The sequence below is a fragment of the Hippoglossus stenolepis genome, chromosome 9 (genome assembly GCF_022539355.2).
Source record: "Hippoglossus stenolepis isolate QCI-W04-F060 chromosome 9, HSTE1.2, whole genome shotgun sequence".
Classification (NCBI taxonomy): domain Eukaryota; kingdom Metazoa; phylum Chordata; class Actinopteri; order Pleuronectiformes; family Pleuronectidae; genus Hippoglossus; species Hippoglossus stenolepis.
This window is the reverse complement of record NC_061491.1, coordinates 19,027,375-19,052,195: the sequence shown is the minus strand read 5'-3', so window position 1 is coordinate 19,052,195 and position 24,821 is coordinate 19,027,375. Positions and strand designations below refer to the sequence as shown.

Sequence of the window (24,821 nt, the reverse complement as noted above, 5' to 3'; positions counted from 1 at the left end):
TTCCACCTGAACCTTCATAAAACGCACACAGACGCATCCCTGTTGTGCCGAATGTGGATTCTGCTGTTTTTCTGCCTCTCTGGGGCCGTGTGTCATCGCTGGATGTTTATCACACCCGCTCTTGAAGCTGCTACGCTGATTGCCTTGGCCCTGGTGGGGAGTGTGCATGACCAACAGCTGATTGTGTAGTGTCAGAGCTATTCTTAGCCACATCCAGGATCACAAATGAGGGGGTCAGTGACAAAGTATCAACAAGCAAAGGTCATGTGTCTGTGATATTTTCCAATTTGTTGCTTACGTCAGTATCACTCATCAGGGAAATTAAGTGTATTTTTGCGCTGCCTTTGATTTGTGTAAATTCTGATTTCAAATGTGAACATAGCAGGCATCTTCTGGGTCAGTGTGTACGATGGCAGCCCACCCAGTGGAGGCTATCCAGTTACCTCCACTGTATACTGAGTGCTACAGGAAATAAAATATTGACTGAAATCCTGGCATTTCGATCCAGCGTGCTGCAGGAAGACAAGACAAATAGACAAAAGGCTGAAAAATAACATCCTGCAGTAACCTTAGACTTCCTCCTCACTGCTGCTGCTTTTTGCTCTGTAGTAATAAACCAGTGACCCTTTATTGACCTACACCCACGATCCAGTTACTGTGTTAAAAACCATTACTGCAAGTTTTCATTCGTTCCCCTTACGCATCTTTTTCTTCCTGCTCAATTTTATACACAAGTAAACCTGAGATATGTCTCAACAGCTTTCTTTATGACGTTCTTGATAAATAGTGCAGGGCTTGTTCTAATCCTGCGTGTTTGGAATGGGCTGTGTGCTTGACCTGTGGTGACCCTTGTTGCAGCTTTCTCTCTGAAACTGTAAAAGCAGTAATTGATTAGTGAAGATCAGAACCCTGAGAATCACTTGACGTTGTTGTGAACACACTTTTGTCATGATCGAGTCCCAGCCACCGCCGCTGCTACGTATCCAAATCACACCAAATTCAATGCTGCACTTCCATGGGGTGTTAGCGAAACACTTATGAAGCCAATAAGATGAATGGTTCTTGAGATATGCATTCCACAGACTGACTGACAGTCATCTGGAATTAGTATACAGCTTCATAATCAACATTGAAATTACATTAATGCATTCAACAAAGAGGAATATAGTCTAGAAATATCAAGAATGTACATGTTTGTGCCCCTAAAAGACAGTTGGATTTGGATAAAATATGAGCAGCCATTACCGAACACATGGTCTTATCTGTCTTGTTGTTCCTCTCAGATATACAGTGTAGACCTTTACTGTGAACATGCTCTGTTTGTCTTGTGACAGGACACATGCCAGGCCTGTCGTGCCACATGTCAGTGGGTGTGTGCATTACGTGGCTGTGGTCTTGTACAACGTAACCGGAGACTGGGTGACACTCGCACACTCCTGTCACCTGAGTAAATGTCCACAGTGTTTGCAGTCATAACATCTCGGCAGCAATCTGAGTCAAAGCTTACTCTTAAAATCCCTGAAGCCTGAACACAACTTTGTTACTTGTACATAAACAGATCCAACATTAAATTTGGAAAGAGCGTGAAACTATTCCACCTTGTGACGTTGGACCTGATGTTTTGAGTAAACGCGTCACTGTGACTAAGAGCATCAGAGCCACTGAAACTAATTTGATGGGATGACCCCTGCTCCCCTCACCCCCCCTCTCCCTCTTTGACCTTTGCAGAAGATGAGCACACTTCTCTGTTGTCGAATGTCAGCGTCACATTAACCTGCATCTAATATTAACGCCGCTCTCTTTCTTATCTTTCAGTCATGGTGACGATATGATTGTAACGCCATTTGCACAGGTGAGCTCTTGCCCCAGTTCTGTCTTCCGTGTTTTGTATTGTCATTGATGACTGGACTCTGTATGATTCTGTCCTCATTGTGATCCCTGCAGGTTCTTGCCAGTTTAAGAACCGTACGGAACAACTTTGGTGCATTAACGAATATACAGCAAGACAGAGCATCCAATAAGTAAGTTTTCCACTTCATGACTGAGGCGTTCTCCTGAATGAGAGGCAGTGAGTTCAGGTCATTCACATAATACTCAGAGTTTGGCTTTGCTCGCCCCCTGCTGTTCATATTTTGTACTACAACAACAGAAGTTAAGTAGAAGCGTGGTGCTCCTTATGGTGCCTCCTCACTGCTTGAGTTTAAAACCAGATATTTGAGGGTAAAGTATTGATTGTTTTGTTTTAGTGAAAGAAAATGTCTCAGTTTCTGTTTCTGTTTCAATCATGACAGGAGATCACCCATGTGTAACCAACCCCCCATCCCCAAGACCACCTTCACAGGTATGTGGACAGCCAGAGTGGAACAATGACGTGCGTCCTCAATGTGTGTGGTTGTGTGTGTGGGTCTATGTCTACATTTTCGGACATATCTCAGACTTTAGACTAGTTGAGTGGGGGTTACTGCTCCAGGTGGTTTATCGAATATGCTGCGTCCCCAATTCAGAAGAGTTGATGCTTGGTTGAGGGGATAAGGTTACGTTAGGTGTAGGGAAGAGGTGGTTATAGTTATTAGTGGACGGGTAAGTCTTCAGGACATGGATGACAGGAGGGGTGATGTCCCCAACAATGACGAAAGCAAACATGTGTTATGGTTATTGCATCCACACATGCTTACCTGCATGTGTGTGTGTGAGATGTGATGTGTGATCGGGGAAAGCGATAACTTTTCTCATACTGTAGCTGATGTTAACATTATTAGTATTGTTAGCATTTAAGTTTTTTTGTTGTTGTTTTTTTACAATAAATATATCTCCAACTGTGGGCACCCATACATGGAGGCTGGAGTATCAATGACAATATAGGGAAACATTTATAATGTAAAGTATCTCATCATAGGAGAAGTTATAACTGCTGACAAAGGTGTTACACTAATAAATACTTATAAACATTCTTAAATCTGTACACAGCTTCATTTTATTGCATTGTGTATCCCAAACAGGGAGTGTTCAAGTTACTACAGTAGAAGTATTGCAAATAGCTGTAGTAGTAGTAGTAGCAGTAGTAGTAGTAGTATAAACTTAAAACTAAAGATCTCCATGTTGCGATAGTGATGTGTTTGTGTATTGTGACGTGTGGGGGAGATGCAGCCAAAGCCAAACAACATGAAGATAATATCCAACGTGGTCAGAATACAAACATGGTTTGAACATATCTTACAGAGAATTGGTTCAGTTGTGTGAATGAATGGACAAGAGAGGAAGTGACAGTAAATGATAAACATGACAAAATGTTTCCTTGTCAGTAGCTCTTGTTTTACTGTGTTCTATAAAGTTTTGAATCCCATGAATCAATATTATCTTTGTGAGGGAGACAAGTCATATTTCATGATGCCATGTTTTAGCACTTTAATCATAACCATAGATTTATCAATACTTCAGTTATGTTTATTCAGGCCCTATATATATATATATATATATAGTCATAGTCATAGTCATACGTGACTTTGATTCTGATGTGCTGTAAATCACCAGACAATAAGGGAAGACTGCACAGTCTAGCTGAAGTTGTTCTGAGAAGGACGTGGCACAGACAGTCTTCAATGGATCGAAAAGAATTGTCCTTGACAGTTACTTTGCTTTTTAACGTGCAGATTTACGTTCTTCCCCATTTGAGGTAGATGTTCCCAGATATTCCTCCCAAGAATCACATTCCTGATACACAACCTACAGATACTGTATATGATGAGGAAGTGGGGACATTGTGCTAAATTTAGAACACAATCATACTGGTTGCACAGCCATAATGGGCCCTGGCATAAACAGGTGACAGCTGGGGGTCATTGGATTGTTTGAGAATATTGACCGCTGGTAATGCAAGGACGTACTGAGGCAAAGCCATGCAGAGAAAGACAATAAAGGAAGTTTAAATAATAGTAACTCAATACTCTTCTTTTCAACATCTAACATCCTGTAGACTCAATCCAAACGGTTTTTCATACTTTTGTAATCTGGATACAAATTTTAATTATGAGGCCACTGGTTACTAAACAATAATATCTTTTATTTAAATGGTGCTCTTAGTATCTGCTAAGAGGGATTTAAAGACATTGACAGTTCTGTCTCTCTCCATATGGGGCAGACTGGACATGCTAAAGAAGAATATTTGCCAATATTTCTTATTTTATCTTTTTGGAGCAACCCAAAATATTTATAAAGTGTAAGTTAAAGACATAATATGTAATAATTCATTGAAATATATACAATTTACTAGACCTATGTTGTATATATTTGTAGAATTATCCAAAATGTTTCAGACAAATTTCAAACCCAGAGAAATCCCCAATTTTACTCAATATAATGGGACATTTCATTTTTGTTGCCTTTTAATTGTGTCATTTCAGCTTTGGCAGTGGCTTTGCTTGTCTCTGTTATAACTTCTGGGATCAACAACGTATGAGGAAGGAAACCTCACTGCTAGCCAGTTAGCAAATAAGCCAGTCAGGTTTTTCCTTCCACTGTTTGTATCAGTCACTCGTAATGGGTCAGAATTATTCATTGCCGTTTGCTGTGAAGCGTGATTAACCCTTAATACATGTTACGTCGTCCATGGACATGACTAGCGCCTGAGTCACGTTGGCAATGGAGGTTAGGACAACAACTCCCATGATCCCACGCTGCTTCACAGCATCATCAAACAAACATTTTGATATTGTTTTGATTGAGGGACTCCCGAGCGGCCAAAGTTACATATTGTACCTTTAACACAAGACAATGTATTGTATATGCCATGACATCACATTTAGATTAATGACAGTCAAAACAATAATAGTTACAATGCATGAGTAATATTATACACCTTTAGTTTATTCAACTATAAATATTTGCCAGGTAATTAAATCTTAAACTATGATCAAATTCAAGCTACTTTAACATCAGGGCATTAAGAAATAGCATAAGAATCATAAGTAATTGAATAACAATAGTGTTATTATTTTTCTAGTAGTGCAAGCTCTTCTTTCTTCTCCTTTCTGCATCTCTCTGCCTTTCTACCCTCCCTCCTCCTCCTCCTCCTCCTCCTCCTCCTGCTCTCGTCCTCTCCCGCTCAGAGTCCGACTTCAGTGTCGAGCTGCTCCGGAACGTAGTTTGGCTGCAGCCGTGCGTCTGTGCAGCAGAGTGGCCTCTCCGAGCGCCGGTGTCTGATGTCGCACTAAGCATGAGAAGAATGTCATTGACGTCAGTGCAGTTGCTGTCAGAAAGAGTAGCACCCCAGCCACTGACACCACACCAGGGAGAGAGACAGAGAGAGAAAGGGAGATGGAGAAAGCAAAGAGGGGAGAGACAGAAAGGAGACAAAAGAGGCAGGAGGAGGAGGAGGAAGGAGACGAAGCGTGTGGGAGTGGAGGGGGACTAATGGAAGGAGGGAGGGAGAGATTTGTCAAAGACAATGAGGATAGAGAGAGAGAGAGAGAGAGAGAGAGAGGGGATACTGTTGAGAATATGAGGGGACAAAAGAAGTTAAGAGATTGTTAGAGGTTGGGCTCGTACAGTAGGATGACCTGCATGGTAACAGAAGGCACCTGCATGTTTCCAAACCTACTACACAATTCAAATATTATAATCCATCACCATGAAACTGTGAAAGACCTTTGAAAGATGCAGGAGCTCGTGCAACCTAAACTTTGCATTAAAACACCCCACAGTGAACTTAAAGTGGCCAAGCTGGATTTAAACTTAAATGAGGAATGTGTTGCAGAAGCTTAATCATCTAAATACTAACTTCTTGTTTAGGGGGGTGTCATGTGATTAAATTTGCTCCTCCTGTATTTTAATCAGCCACTGTTTTCTGTGTAATTGAATTAGAGCTAAAGTGTCCCCTCCACCCAGCCCAGCCCCTCCCTCCAGGATCACAGATCACATAGCATTAAGAGCCCCGTGCTTTCCCAAATTAGTCAGGGCATCAATATTAATCGGCTTCTGACAAGGTGACATTTTCTGTCTATGTATAGGGGCCCGACTCCGAGAGAGGCATGTCTTTTCAATTTCAGATTTAAAGAAAGCGAGGGGCTTACAGCTCTGCTATCTTCACCCTATCTGCAGCCATCTGTTTTGTTTACCTGGGTGTTGTATTTGTATGCTGAACACATATCTGCATGCATGCACACAGTATAGGGGAGCTCTCAGCCCTGGCTCCCCTTCCTCCTCCTCCATCACTCCAGTCCACGTCTTGTCACTCCCTCTTCCCCATCCATAGTGCAGTCCTCTCAGGCTTTAGGTACAGCTTGGGGAGAGCAGCACGTTTGGCTACCAGGGACGCCAAAGCAACAGCAGCCCACCCCCTATACACACACACAGCATCTATAGGAAACACTGGCCAGCACGGGATTATACTTTTGCCTCCCGGATACCATGGATGTTTTTATTGGCAGAGGGGCTGTGGAGACAAAACCATGATGTGTTATGGTTAGCATTTTGAGTGTGTGTTAGTGTGTGTGTGTGTGTGTGTGTGTGTCTGTGTGTCTGTGTGTGTGTGTGTGTGTGTGTGTTTCTGTGTGTGTGTGTGTATTTGTTAACCATGTCAGGATGCTGTGAACAGTCTCATGTTTGCTCCGTGCCCGGCACCACTGACATGGATCTTCACCGGTTCTGAGCCTCTCACTGGATCCTCTTTTCCTCCGACCCTCTATTCCCTGCATCCCTCCTATGGCAGACATGGGCCTGCTAAGCAGACTGTTGTTCATCCTACTACATGACTGGAATTACACGTCTCTTATGAATGACAGAGTAAAGCTCATACACCGAGACCACTGAATGTTGTACGTGTGCTGTGCAGGAGGGATAGAGAGGGAATCTGTCTGCGTGAGTTTGTCTGTGTGAGATTTTCTGCTTTTTTCACTCTGTGGTTTCCCCCTCTGTATTTTCTGCTGTGGTCTCCTCACTGTTAACACTCATCTGGACGCCCAGAACTGACTCCAGGTGGCCGCTTGCCATCCGCCACCTGCAACTGTACTCCCTGGGATTATATCTGGTTTATTCTTACCAGGATTTGAACTTTAGCGCTGCACAGGAGGCGTCTTTTCACCAAGGGAGTTTTGCGACAGCTGATCATCTGTGGGTTAGGATACAGGACAACAAGGCCCGACTCCCAGGCCCGCACAGCTGGCCCAGCTGTCCAGTATGAAGAGTCACCCATGTGTCTACTCGGGGTATCCCAGCTTAGCAGTTTGTGGGGTGGGAGACCCCGGGCCTGGACCGTCCACTAGCCCTCTGAAGCGGGCCCTTACTGACCCCTTGCCCTCCTGTCTTGCCCCTGCAGAGGAGGCCTACCAGAAACTGGCCACTGAGACCCTGGAGGAGCTGGACTGGTGCCTGGACCAGCTGGAGACGCTGCAGACAAGACACTCAGTCAGCGAGATGGCCTCCAACAAGGTAAGAAGAACTACACCGTTCACACCAACTTGTTGAGACAAAGCTTTCATCTTAAAGAAGTTTTACTGTGGAGTTAGTAGAACTGCATTGTCTGTGTTCTATATTGAAACATACTGAAGCTGTTACCCAGGATTGACTGTGGTGGGTTTTTTGTGGCTCATGTCATCAGGGTTTGCAATTAAACCTTAATTCAAGGATTTAAAGTGTAGTCCAGTGCCAGAGGTACATATAGTGTATATGATGCAATATATCTACTGACACTATTAAATACATCATACACTGTTTGTTACAGGTTACAGCAAGTATCTGAGGTTGTTTCAACATCTGACACAGGAATTTGCTGCAAACAGTATTAAATTCACAGGTTCACTTTACGAAAGAAAGGTAATTTTTTAATAAGTTGCCGATAAATTTACCATTTTAACAGCCTTTTTAAATGAATCCATGTGTGCAACCACATTTCCATTAATCCTAATAAGGAAACGTGATGTTCTGGGAGTATTTAAATTCAGCTTGAGTATATTATCAAGCTGATGTGCAGCATAACCTTGTAAAAATCACCGGTCGCACATAGATAACTTTTATGATTTGACTGATTTTAATGTCTGTAGTATAATATTATATATTATCCCCCCCAAAATTCCTGGGTTTGTGACCTGAACCTTTACCAACGAGTCTCGCTCCTTATTCATCTGTATTTGAGCCTGAGGAGCATATGAGTATATGTATATATACAATGTGCTGTGACACCTGTTCACCCCTCAGCCATTAAATCACACTCTGGACTGTTGTATTGTCCATTTAATTTAGCGATAGCATCGTCATGCAGGGAAAGAGATGTGCCGTGAGCACGCTCAGTCGCCTCCAGTGTGTGTGTGTGTGTGTGTGTGTGTGTGTGTGTGTATGTATATATATATATATGTATATATATATATATATTATCATATATTACCTATCGTATGTGTGTTTGGAGGGAAGCTGCTGTGCTGCTCTGAATGCTGATCAGCTCTGGCCTCTGGTGATGTCACACACTGTGATGTCACAAGAGGGGGGATGGACCAAGAGGAGCGGCAGGGAGGACAGACAGACAAAGGAATCACACACACTCACCACTACCACAGTCACATGCATGAGCGGAACATCCACCTCATTCAAAGTGAAAAGATTTTTCAAAAAAGAAAAAAAGGACCTGTAACGTGCTCCGTCTCACCATCGCTCACCAGGACAGCTATCTCTGGTTGCTATGGCAACAGCCACGGGCCCAACCAGCCCCGCTATTTCACTCCAGGAACACACGCACATACTCGCATCATAGGTAATACAGTCACTACATCTGCCACACAGCCAGTATTTGGTGTCTGTATCTTGCAGCCTTTCATTTATCAGCCTGAATTCATCAATCAAGGGAATAAACTATAACATGGAATTCTCTTGAAGTAAAATGAATACAAATGCAGTCATGTGACAGTCAGCACCACTATAGTGCTCCTGTAGTGTCCCTTAGCAGTCACATTGTGTAGTTTATGCATGTCACCTCTGAATGTGGTGCCAATAAAGTTCATTCTAACAGTGTCTTTGAGATGGAGACACCTCTCTTGAGCTGATTGTTGCACTGACGGCTCATGGTTTCTAGTTTAGGACGTAAGTGTGTTTACACCGCAAATCTTTGTGTGGGTGTAGATGTTCCTGGACTCAGCAGCTCCAACTCCGCTTTAGGAAGAATATGTGCCAGTCAGGTTTGAGTTCTATGGTCTCCTCATGGTTTGACCATCTTCTGAAATTACACCGGGGAGACAAAGGATGTGAGATACCTTGGCTTCTTGTTTAGAAATAAATTGTATTGATTTGAGTTTAGTTTTTTATTGAAGGGTTTATTTCCCAGAAAAAAACTTCTCAACATTTTAGTTGCTTTCTGATCCAGTTTGTTAAGCTGCTTCTGATCGAGGTGTATCTGGCTGTGGTATCACATAGAACCAGGTAAAGTTCATAGATCTCAGTCCTCTTGGTATCGTCATTCCGGTTGAGCAGATTCATGTTGCACAAGGAATGATGTGGTAAAAAGAATCAGGATAGTTCGCCTTGCATGATGTCACTTTTAATTTTACTCAACTGTTTCTGAAAGTTTGACATCAAATAAATGCATTGTGGTTCATTTTGCGAGTTCTTAATGGCATAATCATGACATCATATATATTGTTGTCCACAGTCGGATGTGTGTTGTATCCATTTGTGAGTCATCCAGGACATACGTGCATCTGCCTTTGAAAGTGGATTTCCTGGCTGTGCACACTGTTGCACTCATAAAGTCCATCCAGGAATTGGTTTGAAAATAGATATGATCCGCTCATGATCATTACAGATACTTCACTGACTTTTTAGCCACACCGGTACGATTCTTTAACAGAAGACTAATGGACTTCAGCGGCTTTTGATTTATAAAATGCCTGATTATTTATTTTCTTACTAAAGGATCTCCGGGGCAATAGGTCAATATTATTACTAAGGTATTACTAAAACTGTATGTGTTGATCTCATTTACATCTGTTGAAGAAGTGGCTTTTTCTGAATGTGAGTGTTGAATCTCAGCATCCAATCCACCACCCATCTCACTTCATTCTGGATAAAAGTGGACTTTGTTATTCAGTTTATTTGGTTAATATTCATCCTGATCAAATGCTGCTAAAATGTAGTAGGCGTTTGAAATCTGTTGGAATATCAGGCTTTTAAAAAAAATACATTTTGTAGTTGTTTTCAGGTTTTACAGGTTGTTTGTGTTCTTTGGTACTTCAGTTGATAGTCTAACACATGTAGGACAAAGTCCCTGTTTACTAACTGAACAAGTTGCTTGTAGGGTTTGTCTTTTTTTTATTCTAGTTTTAGGCTGTATGTCACTTCCCCCATTAATGAGAGTGGCTCTTTGTGTATGTTGTAGCTTGTCTTTTTATCTTTATATCTCACTGTCTTTTTTGATTACCCCGTGTGCCAGCGTAGCCGGGAGCAGGATATTGTTTTAATTCAAACATAATTCAAACAGGAATCTCTTCATCCTACAGAAACCTAACGTGCATATACATTGAAAGTAATTAATGGACAAAAGGTAGGAATCATAGTGGCATCATTATGACTTCACTATGAAGTCATAGAATGACGTCATATAGTGTAATAATGCATTCACTTTTGCAACCTGTTACTTTGGAGACACAATCTACAGGTTATAAATAATCGTTCACCATCATATGTTATGAATGACATCTTGATGACCTCATTATTAAATGGTATTAATAAAATTGCATTGCATTGTATATAATCCATTGGATTATATAAAGCTCACAGGCCCCTCCAGTGTTTTTCATCATTAGTTTATACAGTGTATCACACTGGTGTCTGACCCTTTTACTGTTCATGTGTTCTAGTATTTCCTTCTCCACATTTTGTTGAATGGACAGCAGACTTACATACTGTTCACAGTCAGCATTACATTCATGGAAAACAGTCAAGGCCATTAGCTCTCTGTGTTCTGCAGAGAGGGGGCGTCTGCTGCCTGAATAAATGTGCAAAGTGAGAAAAGACACAACTGCAGCAGAGATGTGGAGGCGTCGTGGGCTATATACAGCAGGGAGGGGATATTTTTGGTCATTCTGCCGAACAACAAATTACACACAAGTCACAGCTATACTTGGTGTGACACTTTCCAATTTTTACCCAAGAGTTTGTGTTCACACCTCTTGGCTAAGCCATCAATATGTGTGTGTATTTGTGTGACAGTAAGAGGGAGTTTGTGTGGATAGGAAGGGTCTCTCTCTCTCTCTCTCTCTCTCTCTCTCTCTCTCTCTCTGTGGGGGGGCCTGTGCTGTCCTGCTTGGCTCGGAGTCAATCAAAGCCACTGGATCTCAGTTAGCCAGTGGTCTCATCTGCTTCAGCGTAGCTGTAAATTACACGCAGTGCCAGGCTGGCTGCAGGGGGGGGTGTAAAGTAGGAAGAGACAGATTTGGTCCCTTTTCAATCCATGAATCCACTGGACCATCACAGACGTGCACATGTTCCCTCACATGCAGAGAGAGAGAGAAGAGACCTCCTCTAGTGTAGAAGCTGCCTGTGATCAAGAGTCACCTATCAATATTAAAGTATGTGTTCTCTATTGAGTGAAAAGCATAGAAAAAATAATCCCTCACAAATGATAACCTAAAAATATTCACATTTTCACCTGTACATGTAATTCTATAGTCTTTATTGCCATGCTGCCTCATCATTAATCAGTTGAACCCTGTGGATCACACAGTTTATGCTTTATCACTAAAGACAAACTTAATTCTTTTTATTTTTGTCACTTGGTCAATTAAGATTACATTAAAGCAGGATATGGTTAAATATAGTTGAATTAGTAGCTTTAGAAATGGCTGTTTCCAGTGTTTTCAGTAGGAACATCTGTGCCGTTACTGATGGGGAAAATTAAGATTCTTCCTTCAGTGAGGTATTGATCGTTGTTTTCAACTAAAGCAACAACCTCCTGAGCTCAGTGACACACGCAGCAGCCTGTGTGGACGGTTTCTTTCTATCGCAGTCCTCATCGGATGATTGTGACGCTCATTATTTTTACAAGGTGATTGGGCTTTTCATGTATTAGCATCATCTGTGACTCAACCCTTCCATGAATAGTGAGACAGCTGACCTCAGCTTTTTAATATTGTGTCGTGTTGGATGAGGTAACCATATTGTACAGAAGGTTAGGTCACTCCACACAAAAGCACACACACACATCCTATATAAATGTATCTGGCGCACACACAAACATGCATGTACTCTGTGCACATACACATGCACACACACAACGTCATATCCCGCTGCACTGCAGGAATTGAAGGAAAAGGAGGGGGGGTTCAACTGACTTCAGGCCCAGCCAATCAGAGGTTATTATGAGCTCACACTTCTGCCATTGCTTGGCCCTGATTTGCTGCTGTTGTGTGACACGGCGATGGAAGCAGCCTGTGCGCTTCACATGGGAGCTTGTGTCATAGCCACAGAAGCAGGCAGGCAGTCGGGCAGCCAGCCCTATTTGGGAGCTGTTGATTGGGGGAAAACATTTTTTTTTGCTGTCCTGGTGCTTTGGCATCTACCAAGCATCCGCTCCATCATCAATTATTCACAACCTCAGCAGTGTGTTCCTGTATCTGACTGTGTGAGTGTGTGAGCGCGTGCACATGTCACTGTGTGTCCCAGTGTGTGTGGTCACGATATGCTCTCGCCGGATCTTTGGAGAGTCTCATTCCTGCAACTCCTCTCGGCTTCCTGGGACATGGGCTCGTTTCCGTGGATATTTGCAGGAAAGGAACACAATGCTTCATTTCTGGACTACAGCGCTGCTAATGCTGATTTACACTGAACTGAGCTCTGAATCCTCTTCGGGTTGAGGTTTTTTTATCGAACAGAGCTGCGGATTGTTTTTGTTTTTGCTAGCTGACGAAGGCTTTTGTCACCTGAACTGTATTTTTTGGGGGGTCTTGTTTGTTGATTTATCAAAATGCCTGAAGCAAATTATCTGCTCTCTGTGTCCTGGGGATATATAAAGGTAAGATGTGGTATCAGATCAGTGTTTTATAATTCATTATTCAGGTATTTTCTTGTGTTTCTTGTTAACTTGGTTTTTTTGTAACTCAGTGTATCAGTGGTGTTGACATAGATGCGGAGGCAGGATTTTATGACCACAAATAGAAAGAAAAACTGTGTATATGTCATTGACAACATGCCGCCCATGGGGCCGTGCATCGTAGGTGCGACATTTCTGGATTCGTTAATCATTAGATGAAACTGTGTTGGGAAGAGGTGATGGTGCCTACTTTGAAATTACAATCATGTAGACGTGGTGCTTTCACTGTACAGAAAAACATATGCAGGTTATTATATTTGATGTATTTTTGAGTGAGTTTGGATTCAAAGGTCAGTTTTTTAAGGTTTTTCCACACTGGATCTCTGACATGGAATAAAGCAGAAATTGTTAGAGCTCTGTGAATACTTTGTTAGATCAACAATCGTCTGAGTTGTTGGGTCACTCTGTATTCTTAATGGAATGATGGATCTTTTTAGTTCGTTTTATTTTTTTGCCATCCCACATTTTTTAATTAAAAAAAACCAAATATATAATTTTTTTTCTTTAAGTGGTTTTCTTATATAAACAACACTTATTAGTTTTAAAATAACATCTTTCATAATATCTGTACCGGACTTGCGTCACTCTTCCACGTCTCTGGCTCTTATTACCTGACAATAGCACACTACAAATGGCTGTTTGCCTAATGTGTCTCCATTTTAAAAAGCCTCGCAGTGAATACCTGTGGGTGTTATTCAATAGCATGTCAATACACAACAGCGCAGTAAGCACTCTGCAGTGTTGTAATGGTCTATTTCAAGTGGTCTCTATTGATCTGTATGATTAATCAATAGATGTACATTATGCATTTGGACCTTTAGGCGGAGGGATTCAGACAATGCAGCGGCTTTGTTCAAGAGGTTTTTGTTTCTCAATAGGCTTTTACAACACTTGTTGTTTTGCAACCACTCGAGAAAATCCCTGATTTCAAGCGTTCTTCTCCACATCAATCAGTTCGGGTTTTCAAATCAAAAGCTGAAGCTAAATTTGGGTCTGCCACTCCAATTAGGTACAGGGGTGGGAGGGAGAGAGGGGCAGACGGCGTGTCAGAGGAAAACTGAAATGGAAAAAGACACTGGGTTTCTGATTACGTACATTTCTGGCAGTAGCCCTCTGAACTGCTCTCTGTGTGTGTGTGTGTGTGTGTGTGTGTGTGTGTGTGTGTGTGTGTGTGTGTGTGTGTGTGTGTGTGTGTGTGTGTGTGTGTGTGTGTGTGTGTGTGTGTGTGTGTGTGTGTGTGTGTGTGTGTGTGTGTGTGTGTGTGTGTTGCACTAAAAATGGTGACTTTCCTGGGTACAGCTTCTGAGATGTGACTAGACAGGCCTCATCTAGCAGGACGATCCATGTTGTTAAAATGATGTATTTCTAATCAAATCGATGCTTCTGTTTTACCGACCTCCCAATGTTGGTATCTCACTTTGTTTTGCCTCAGAGATCATTTAAAATGAATGAAGTTTATTTGGCTCTTGATGTCTGTTTGCCCTTTAATGTCTTTCTTCAAAGATGATTTATTTAATGAGTTGTATAGATACATGGTGTCTCTGAGAACCAGCTGTAAAAACAAGTAATTGACAGTCTTTACATGGACAGCAATATTAACCCGATTAAGACAATAGTCTGAATAAACAGCATTTTTGTATTACTTTAACCCAATTAAGGTCATACTCGTATGTGCTCAAGTCAGTAGGGCACATACCTCCGCCAGCGCCCTATAGTCCCCTCAAATTCAATCAAGTTGCATTAAATTGCACACACTCATAGAAATCAGTCTCCTAAATATATATATTTTTTCTTGAAGATCTGTGAATTATTCCCTGGAAAAAAATGTAAAAACTAAAAATCTTTCAATGTTAAAGAAAGTGGAAAATAAAAAGCCACCCCATAATTGAATGAGTTCTTCCCTGTTCCATCCCACATCCATTCACCAGGTTTCATGTAAATCTGTTCACTTGTTTTTGTGTAGTCTGACAAACAAACACACAAACCAACAAGGCAACAAGGCAGGGGGGAAAACATCATCGTTCTTTTTTTGCCCTGTATTACAAACTGTTAAACCATCATCTGCGTGTGTGTTTGTCCCTTTTCCAGTTCAAGAGGATGTTGAACAGGGAGCTGACTCACCTGTCAGAGATGAGCCGCTCTGGGAACCAGGTGTCCGAGTTCATCTCCAGCACTTTCTTGGGTGAGTGACGACACAGGATGATATCACACTAGCCACTATTCACGTTAACAAAACCAGATATTTTTATTCCCGGTTGGACGACTACAGCATGAACCAAAAATGAAGTGCAACACAACCAGACGTCCTCATATTCACTTTCCAAAAATGTCTTTCTGCGTCTCTCCAGACAAGCAACACGAAGTGGAGATGCCAAACCCTCAGAACCAGAAGGACAAGGAGAAGGAGAAGGCGAACAAGCCCATGTCTCAAATCAGCGGGGTGAAAAAGCTGCAACACTCCTCCAGCCTCACAAACTCCAACATCCCTCGCTTTGGAGTGAAGACTGAGACCGAGGATGAACTCGCTAAGGTACGTTTGTGTGTCCCTGTTGAAGGAAAAGATGGAAGTCAAAGGAAAAAGTATGTGTTGTCTGTAATTGTGTTTCTTATTCCCTTTTTCAGGAGCTGGAGCATGTGAATAAATGGGGCCTTAATGTTTTTAAAATCTCAGAGTTCTCTGGGAATCGGCCGCTAACAGTCATGATGTACACGATATTCCAGGTAACGATCGTCACTTTCACTCCAGATAAATTCTTGTTGAATCCTGAATCTGTTTTGACTGTAAACTCCCTCTCGTATTTTCTGCTTTTTTTTTTAGGAGAGGGACATGTTAAAAACTTTTAAAATTCCACTCGACACCTTTATAACTTACCTGATGACCTTAGAAGACCATTATCATGGCGATGTGGCCTACCATAACAACATCCACGCTGCTGACGTCACCCAGTCGACTCATGTGCTGCTATCCACCCCTGCCCTTGAGGTGAGGTCCGCACACGCATGCACGCACGCACGTGCGCGCGCACACACACACACACATGCACTGACATATACACATACCCACGCCTCCACAATCAGCTTCAATCAAACTCTTGCTCCAAGTCCAATCAATGGCTCTTACTTGCAAGGATATTTTTGTCCGGCGATCTGATTCTCTCATCAATGCCCTCCTTTCCTCCCCTCCCCTCTGTGCTTGCTTCTTTGGTCCTTTTTCCTCCAGGCTGTGTTCACAGACCTCGAGATCTTAGCTGCCATCTTTGCCAGTGCAATTCACGACGTGGACCATCCTGGAGTCTCCAACCAGTTCCTCATCAACACCAGTGAGTCTAAATTCGGTGCCGCGTTGACAGCTACGTCAGTGGCTCAGCGGTGCTATCAGTGCGTATTCACAAACAGGAACACACACTCCCAGGCTGATATGCAGGTGGGAACATGCACACTATAGCCTCTGCCTCACTGGCACACATGCACGCACATACACACACACACACACACACAAACACACACACACACACAGTGGTGTTTTGCAGACAATTTAAATTGTATCTGAACACAACTCTTATGCATATTTAGAACATACTCTACAGGCATAAATATATATAGAGAGATTATGTTCATGCACAAAGCCACATCTTCACCAGCATGCGCTTTTAGTCACGTATGACGGCCGTGACATGTGAATTCAAGACAGAGGAGTTCAAAGAGGAGATCAATAGTGGTCTTAATAGGACTCGTTCCCCGTAACAGAGCATCATTCAGGTCACTATATTGCAGTTAAGAAGACTCCTCATTATGCCAGCCTCCTGTCTTCATATCTTTTATACAGAAGAGCAAGGCAGAATAAAGATCCCTGCATTGAGCTGTCTATGGGGCCACAGGCAGGGTGGCAAGTGCCCAGAGCAGCTAACAATGTCCGGCACGTCGGTCAATATTTGTTTCATCCGTGACATTTTGTCAGTTTGTCTGAGTTTGGCACAGAAAGAAGAAATGTCCATATAATCCTGCTCACAAACTCTGATTGGCTCAGTTGTTTTTCCAACTGGGAAACATATGACGAGACTTATTTTACTGCTGAAAAAGTGAAGATAGTGGGTGGGTGACCCGGGGGCTGAAGGGTTAGTGTGCAAACCATAAGTCTCCTGTTTGACTCCTGGAACAGTGACTGCCCATCATTCCCCTACTCTCTCTTCTCATTTCCTGTCTGTCCTTCACCGTGGCTATCAAATAACATGCCACTAACAAAAATTATGAAACAAAACAAATCAAAAATCATAGGTGTAGAACCAGGGTGTGATAAAATGCCAATTGCATTAAATTCACATTTAAATAAAATCAGCAGCAACATCTCTTTCCAGAATCAGTGTCCCTGTTACTCAGGATCAGCCACAGACCTTGTTTTTTTTATAGAATCATGAGGGCTGAGATAGAAAGATGTGATTGAAATGTGATTTTTGCATTGTCTCTGCACCCCCATTGTAAAGTGGAGGTAGAATTCACAGACAGATCTCTCAAAACCTTGAAAAACACCAGCAAAACTGTCTGCAGGACGAGTGGTAGAAGTGGGTGAACCGAGCCTTTAACTATGTTAATGGTGTTTCAGTAACTACAGTGTCCTCAAGCCAGAGAGTGAACCCCTTCTATATCTGCTCTAACTGACTGACTCAGTCGTGGCTGGAGGGGATTCACATCTCTCCTCTCTTTGGTCATTTAGAGGAAACTAAACAAGAGTTCACACGACCGCTGGGTTTCACCTTCAACAGGAGAACACTACAAATGTGAGTGTTACATAAGAGACTTAGTAAAACCTTATAAGAACAGAAAACAGACACTGCACAGTCTCACACACTGAACACACAAAATATTTGAGTGTGTGTGTGGCTGTACATCTTCCCATTAGACCAAATGGGGAATCCCTGAAGTGGGGGCAGTGTGAGTCATCCTGGTTAGGACGGAGCCACCAGACAGATATTCAGACAGCCACAGAGCAACAGAGCAGGATCACCTTTCTCCTCTCTGCTGCTTCTGTTCCACAGCGGCCAAGACTAATGCATCTTAATGGAAAATCTAAATACAGCTAGAGGACCTTCAAATGACCCAGAGTGGGGGAAACCTCTCCGTGGAAAACATGCTGGGGCTTTCTCCTGCGAGGGCTGGATGCGTCATGTGTAACTGCAGCACATGTAAAAATGAGGACAGGGTTATTGGCAGAGAAAATTAGCTCCTGGTTCTGTTGAAGAGCTGTACCCTTTTAAAAACCTGAAGAAAACCACTATTCCTCAAACTAAAACAACCCCTCTCGTCTTTTCCCTGCAGATTCGGAACTAGCCCTGATGTACAACGACTCGTCCGTGTTGGAGAACCACCACCTAGCAGTCGGTTTCAAGCTCCTACAAGATGAGAACTGTGACATCTTCCAAAACCTGACCAAAAAACAAAGACAATCACTAAGAAAGATGGTCATTGACATCGTAAGTAAAACGATTGAACGCCTCCTCTGTGAGGTTTATAGGGGAGGGAACTAGTGATACTGTAAAGTGGAACATTAAAGACTCTATACGCTAATGTCGTATTTCTTGGTGTCCGAAGGTTCTAGCAACAGACATGTCGAAGCACATGAATCTACTGGCCGATCTGAAAACGATGGTGGAAACTAAGAAGGTGACCAGCTCGGGTGTTTTGCTGCTGGACAACTACTCTGACAGGATACAGGTCAGAATAAAGCAGCTGGAATAAATCTGCACCAAGTTCCATATCACTGTGTTTTTGATTCTCTTGCACATTTACACCTTTCTGCATCATTTTTGAAAGTTGTATACATGTATACAAAAGTTTGCACTTGGTAACTGCAGAAACTCACAGCAAAATACGTATGGTGCAGAAAGCATCTAGTGACACTAACTACTTGCAGAAGTTTAGCTTGATATTTTGCACCCGTCGAGACCTGTTGGGCAATTACTGCAATTTTGAAATGGTCACATCTGCCAGGTTATCTACTTGATTTTTTACACCACAAACGCCTGTAATCACTGAAAATGTCGGTCTCTGGATTGGACAGTAAAAACTGAAGACCTTTCGGGTTGTCATTGGTTAGTCATCGGGTTCGGACAGATAATTGCGTCCTGAGCCACCCTCTAATATAAATGATGCTTCGACCGAACCCTCGTGCTTCAGCATACCTTACATAATGGAACAAGTGGCGTCCCTTGGTTCTGTGTTTTACACCTTGCTGTCTGTTATACTCAGGTTCTCCAGAACATGGTGCACTGTGCGGACCTGAGCAACCCCACCAAGCCCCTGCAGCTGTACCGGCAGTGGACGGACCGCATCATGGAGGAGTTCTTCACCCAGGGTGACCGGGAGAGGGACCGGGGCATGGAGATCAGCCCTATGTGTGACAAACACAACGCCTCAGTAGAAAAGAGCCAGGTAGTGCCCACGGACACACAGATGTGCTGTTCATGCTTATGCCAACTGCGCTCAGACAAGCACTGAATGATCTGTTTTGCTTCTTGTAGGTTGGTTTCATAGACTATATCGTTCACCCTTTGTGGGAGACGTGGGCTGACCTGGTCCACCCGGACGCCCAGGACATCCTGGACACGTTGGAAGACAACAGGGAGTGGTACCAAAGCACCATCCCCCAGAGTCCGTCTCCTGTGCTGGACGATCCTGAGGACGGCAGTCGACCCCCAGGAGGGGACAAGTTCCAGTTTGAGCTCACCCTGGAGGAGGACGGGGAGTCGGACACTGAGAAAGACAGTGGCAGCCAGCCGGAGGAGGAGGAGGAGGATGAGGAGGAGGAAGAGGAGGAGGAGGAGGAAGAAGAAGAAGAGGATGAGGAGGAGGAGGAAGAGGAGGACAACAGCTGTACTGACTCTAAAACACTCTGCACGCAGGACTCTGAATCCACTGAGATTCCTTTGGACGAACAGGTGGGGGAGGACGTAGAGGAGGAGGAGGAGGTGGCGGAAAAGGAGAAAACACCTTGCTCGCAACCGTGCGTGGAGGAGGAAGAGGTAGCAGAGGTGGAAGAGGACGAGGAGGACAAGGAGAAATCCCCCGACACATAGCAGTTTATAGACAGCACCTGATTAACTGTTCTTCTTAGTAATTACAGATGATTATTTATAGAATATTTTTTGGGTTTTGTGGAGTCTGTCTGTGTTTTTTATACATCTATGTTTATGGTTCCAAAGCGTTCGCTGCTCTCCACCTTGGCCACTCCTCCCGTCAGCTTTGTTCAGACACGCCCACCGGTACTTCTTCAAGTTTTTTTGCACTCAGGAAAACACCTTTCCATTCCCATTCGTACTGAAGTGGTGTGTCTGTATTTCAATTCTACACCCCCTCCCTTTTACAATCCTTACGTTTAGCACACGGATGAACAGTTCAGATACATGACATCACCTCTTCCTTCCCTCCGCTTCGTCTCAGCCTTGCCTGTTTAGCAGTGTTTTTTTATCAAGTGCCCATACTCCACACGGACGTTACCGGTGTGTTCAAGGAGAATCTCCCTCTCGATTAGGTCATTTCCTCCGCGCTACAAATTAGGAGGCGCACTCCTGGCGTTCTTGCTGAAAAGCCGACGGGACGCCGCGGAGACGAAAGCTGCAGCACACTGGGGGAGCTTTTCAAGACACATCTCTGATGTGGTTGTCTTCCTTGAAAACCTGACTGACACAAAGCTCAAATCTAAACAGCCATTGACGCTGTCCTAGACCTCTTTCATTTTTTTATTGTACTGTATGTAAGAGTCAGATATTTTCTAGACTTTACTTTTGCAAGTCCTTGGTTTTTCTTTTGTTAGCGAGGAATTTTATTTCCGGGGAGAAATGAGTCGCATACATCCAGTGTTTCTGAAAGGGGGGTGTCTTTCCAGCCGGGTTACATTAGGAGTGATCTGAGGTGCTCCAATAGCATTTATACTCTCCCTGTACCACTGTACTCATATTTGGTTTAGTCCTGTGAGCGGAAATTTGGATTTACTTTTGGTGAGGAAGCAGAGACCCGAAGTCCCGTGCTTTGCTCTCATTGAAATTGTTTTATGATGTGGATGACGCCTTTAAATTTTTCCTTATCGTTGCCTGCAGTTCTTTTTGAACACATTCTGAGACAATGCAATGCTTTGTAGTCGATACAAAAAGCACCTTCTTTTTAGACGCTTGATTAGTGCTCCGAGTATACAGAAATAGTAACATAATAATAGAAAAAAAAATTACTTGGTGATTTTATACCAATGCTATCAAAGCCTTTTATTCTCCTTTCTTTTATTTCTCTCGCACATTTTATTTGACGTGCGCGTCACCAACAGCCTCACACCCGCTCGTCTTCAGCCTCCTCGTTTTTCCTTAATCTCCATTCATTTTATTTTCATTTTACGTTTAATTTTGCCATCACAACATTAAACTCAATGGCTGTCTTTGTTCTCGACAAGACAATCAGCTTCATTGCGTGGTCGTCACACGAGTCTATCCTCTACGTAGATACTCTAATGCACTGATATATTCATATATCACCACTTCCATTCTTTTTATACGTTTAAACACGCCAAAACACTCACTCATGCATTCTTGAGCAATGCTGTCTTACACCTCGGCCAAGTGACTCTTCATTCTTTCTCATGTTTTTATCATTTTTTCACTTTACACCTGATGCTATTATTTATTGCTATATTTTTCTATTTGTCGAATTGTTTTGTTTGTTTGTTTGTTTGTTTTTTTGCAATATAAAGTTGGTACAGTAAATATCTCACTGTAGCATAGACCAGTACAGGCTTACCAGTTACAATACCCAAATATACTTTTCTTTCTCACTTGTACATAAAATATAGAAAATCAACAAAAGGATAAAAAACGAAAAGAAAAAAAAAAACACTTGAAAATCTGCACACTGCTTTTTTTTTTTAACGAGTGCTTGTTTTTATTTTGTGTCATTTCAAAACTTTTTATTTAATCTTTTATTTTGTGCCAAGATTTTTTTTCTCTCTTTTTTTTTCATCCTCACCCGATGCCCTTACCTGTAATAAAAAAAAAATTCTGGTTTTATCGCTGTTTACAAACATATATTTATTGTGCTGTATATAATATATAATTATTAATGTTATTACTATCATAATGCCGTTTGTTGTAAATGGTTGATTCTTATCATCCCTTTTGGTGATGGTGTGGCTGTATTTACGTACCTCTTGTTGAGAGAATGTTTATTACACATGAGCTTCAGTGTAAAAAAAAATGATCCATCGACATGTTGCTTATCTGAGAGCTAGCTCGGTGAAGAGAGGGGGAAAGCCAAATTGTTTTTTAAAAAAAGAAGCTGTTCCTTGGCCCATGGGCTGTGCCTTAAATTCAACGCATGTAATTTACTTAAGCTTTTGATTTATTTTTATTTTCTAGTTCTCTCTTTTTGCTGCATTAGTGAATCTCCTGGCTTGGGTTGGCCTGATCTCCTGTTGTGTGTGGGGTGAAAAAAAAAAAAAGTTGCCTTTTACCGTTGCAGCCAAACACAATTTTGCATCAAAAAGTGTGGCACTGGGTGGGAAAAACACGTCGTCGGTGCAGAGATCCAGGTCAACTGCAAGTCAGAGATTTACTACTTGAGTGACGTGTGGCCGATAGCTGGATGTGGAAGAGTCCCGTTTGCTGTAGACCTGGTCGCAACAACTCACGCCTCCTTTACACCCCGCCACTATACGCTCAAAGACGTGACTCCGCAGGTTGGATGTGGACAACGTGGGAGTAACTTTGCCTCTTTCGTCGATTGTGTGTGTGTGTGTGTGTGTGTGTGTGTGTGTGAAGTTGCTGCAGCGTTGTCCACATCCGCCCCGGTTGTGTCACAGCTACAAACACTGAATGGGGTGCTACAGGAGTGTGCAGTTGGACCGTGAAGCACCGAGGCTTTGAGACGCATCTGCATGTTCAGCCACTGCTGCATTAATTATGGCTGAAACACTGACGGTGTGTTGCTTATCTGTGCTCGGCCCACACTTCCACTCGCATAACTTGCAATATCCAAAACCACTGACATCCTTCTGCCTGGGCAGGAGAAGGGTTTAGTATATTTGTGTAGTGAAGGGGTCTGGAGGGTGGGATTTGGGAGGGTGAGTGACATCATTGTCCCACAAAGAGAGGGACTCTTATTTTGACACACATACTGTAGATTCTAAACAGCCCTGGACCAATGGAAACAGTGGGTTTTTTTCTCATTATGTGTTCTATTTTTTTATGGTATGAAAGGAAAAACACAAACTGTAACTTAAAAAGGTCTTCAGGACAATTATTTTTTGGGTTATGTCTTTAGAATGCCAACTTGTCTGGAAGTTTCACAGGACAATTAAAATGTTATTTTAATGGATTCCTTGTTAATTGCAGTCTATTGGATAGCACTGTAGATCATACAACTTTATGTAAAAAACAAATGAAAAAGGAAAAAAAACAATTTTTATATGCAATGGATTAAATAAAAGCATGGGTTGATTCTGCCTAATCACTGGCTTGTTGTTGTCTTTGATACAGAGACTAATATGCAGTCTGTTTTGTTGTTTTATTGCTTAAAGAGACGACACCATGAGGAGACTTTCAAAAATCCTGATTGTACTTTCTATATTTGGCGTTTTAATTTGTCCACACAGAATACTCCAGTGTGTGAGGTTTGTACTTTTTCTGCTTGAAATATTTTTCCTTTAACAAAACCATATTCATGTACCATATGTGTATGTTATGCCTAATTTCTTACACTTCATTTGCAAATAACTGTAACGTCCATGAGAACTACTCTGTTTGTGAACCACTGCATAACTTTCAATCTACTGCAACAGCTGAGTGACATGAGCAGTAAATCTGTGGATCTCAGCTAGAACTGGATATCAAAAGAGCTTTTAATCATAGTTTTCCCACCAAAGATTGATTTAGTTCCTCAATAGTAGCGTAAATATTCAGGTTGATAAACAACAGTATAAATTTGGTACATTGACTAAAATTAGAATAGGTGTTTTAGTGTATTTATAGAGTAGGTGTTGTTTTTGATAGCAAAAGTAATAGTACAAAGCTTCCCAAAGTAAAAATACCCAAATCATACATTTAAAATGTTACTGAAGTAAAAGTACAGCTATGTTAGTGGGGAGAATGTAAAAATGCCGAAAAAGCAGCAGTATGCACTCTCAGTACTATATTTCCGATAATTATCCCTGATCCCTTTACCTTGTAAGCAGCATTTCATATTGTAGCCGTTGACGATACTATTAACTACCTCATCTCTGTTACGACTTTAAATTAGTTATTAATTATTCAACAGGGCATCACAAACTCAACAAGTGTGTTATAGGTCAATTCTAAATCTTCCATGAACAAGCATCTTTCAGATAAATACTTAAAAAGTACAAATATTGGCTCTGAAATGTGATAGAAGTGTAAAGTAACATAAAATACCTGAAAGTACTTGAATACATTGCTTGAGCAAACACACTTATGGTGTCGTGTCATTAAATATTACTGTTGGGCATATTTATTTGAAACAGTGCATCAAGTCTTACATTTAAAACGTTCATATGCAAAGTAACATTAATGTAGTGGCATAGAAAGGATCATATTTTCCACAGAAATTCTAGTAGTAGTAGTTGTAGTAGTGGTGTAGTCGAGAAAAGTGAAAAAGTACCTCAAAATTTCACTACAGTACTTGGTAACATTACACCACTGGAAATGCCTCACTAATATTTAAGTAAAAATACTGTAATGTTCATTCATCAGCCACCATCACA

The 24,821-nt window shown here is 42.1% G+C and overlaps 1 protein-coding gene across 7 annotated transcripts in view; it reads left to right on the top strand.

Annotated features, from left to right (window-relative positions):
- pde4d (phosphodiesterase 4D, cAMP-specific) overlaps positions 1 to 21,993 on the top strand; it is a 178,800-nt gene extending 156,807 nt beyond the window's left edge. For all 7 annotated transcript variants that reach the window (XM_035165121.2, XM_035165120.2, XM_035165122.2 and 4 more), the window contains 13 exons: positions 1,816 to 1,852; positions 1,945 to 2,021; positions 2,292 to 2,341; positions 7,313 to 7,425; positions 15,158 to 15,251; positions 15,418 to 15,599; positions 15,692 to 15,790; positions 15,888 to 16,052; positions 16,290 to 16,389; positions 18,383 to 18,537; positions 18,656 to 18,778; positions 19,313 to 19,495; positions 19,585 to 21,993. In XM_035165121.2, the coding sequence (XP_035021012.2) occupies positions 1,816 to 1,852; positions 1,945 to 2,021; positions 2,292 to 2,341; positions 7,313 to 7,425; positions 15,158 to 15,251; positions 15,418 to 15,599; positions 15,692 to 15,790; positions 15,888 to 16,052; positions 16,290 to 16,389; positions 18,383 to 18,537; positions 18,656 to 18,778; positions 19,313 to 19,495; positions 19,585 to 20,139 (1,933 nt within the window). In that variant the 3' untranslated portion in view covers positions 20,140 to 21,993. The remainder of the gene's footprint in view (positions 1 to 1,815; positions 1,853 to 1,944; positions 2,022 to 2,291; positions 2,342 to 7,312; positions 7,426 to 15,157; positions 15,252 to 15,417; positions 15,600 to 15,691; positions 15,791 to 15,887; positions 16,053 to 16,289; positions 16,390 to 18,382; positions 18,538 to 18,655; positions 18,779 to 19,312; positions 19,496 to 19,584) is intronic.
- Positions 21,994 to 24,821: the final 2,828 nt, after the last annotated feature.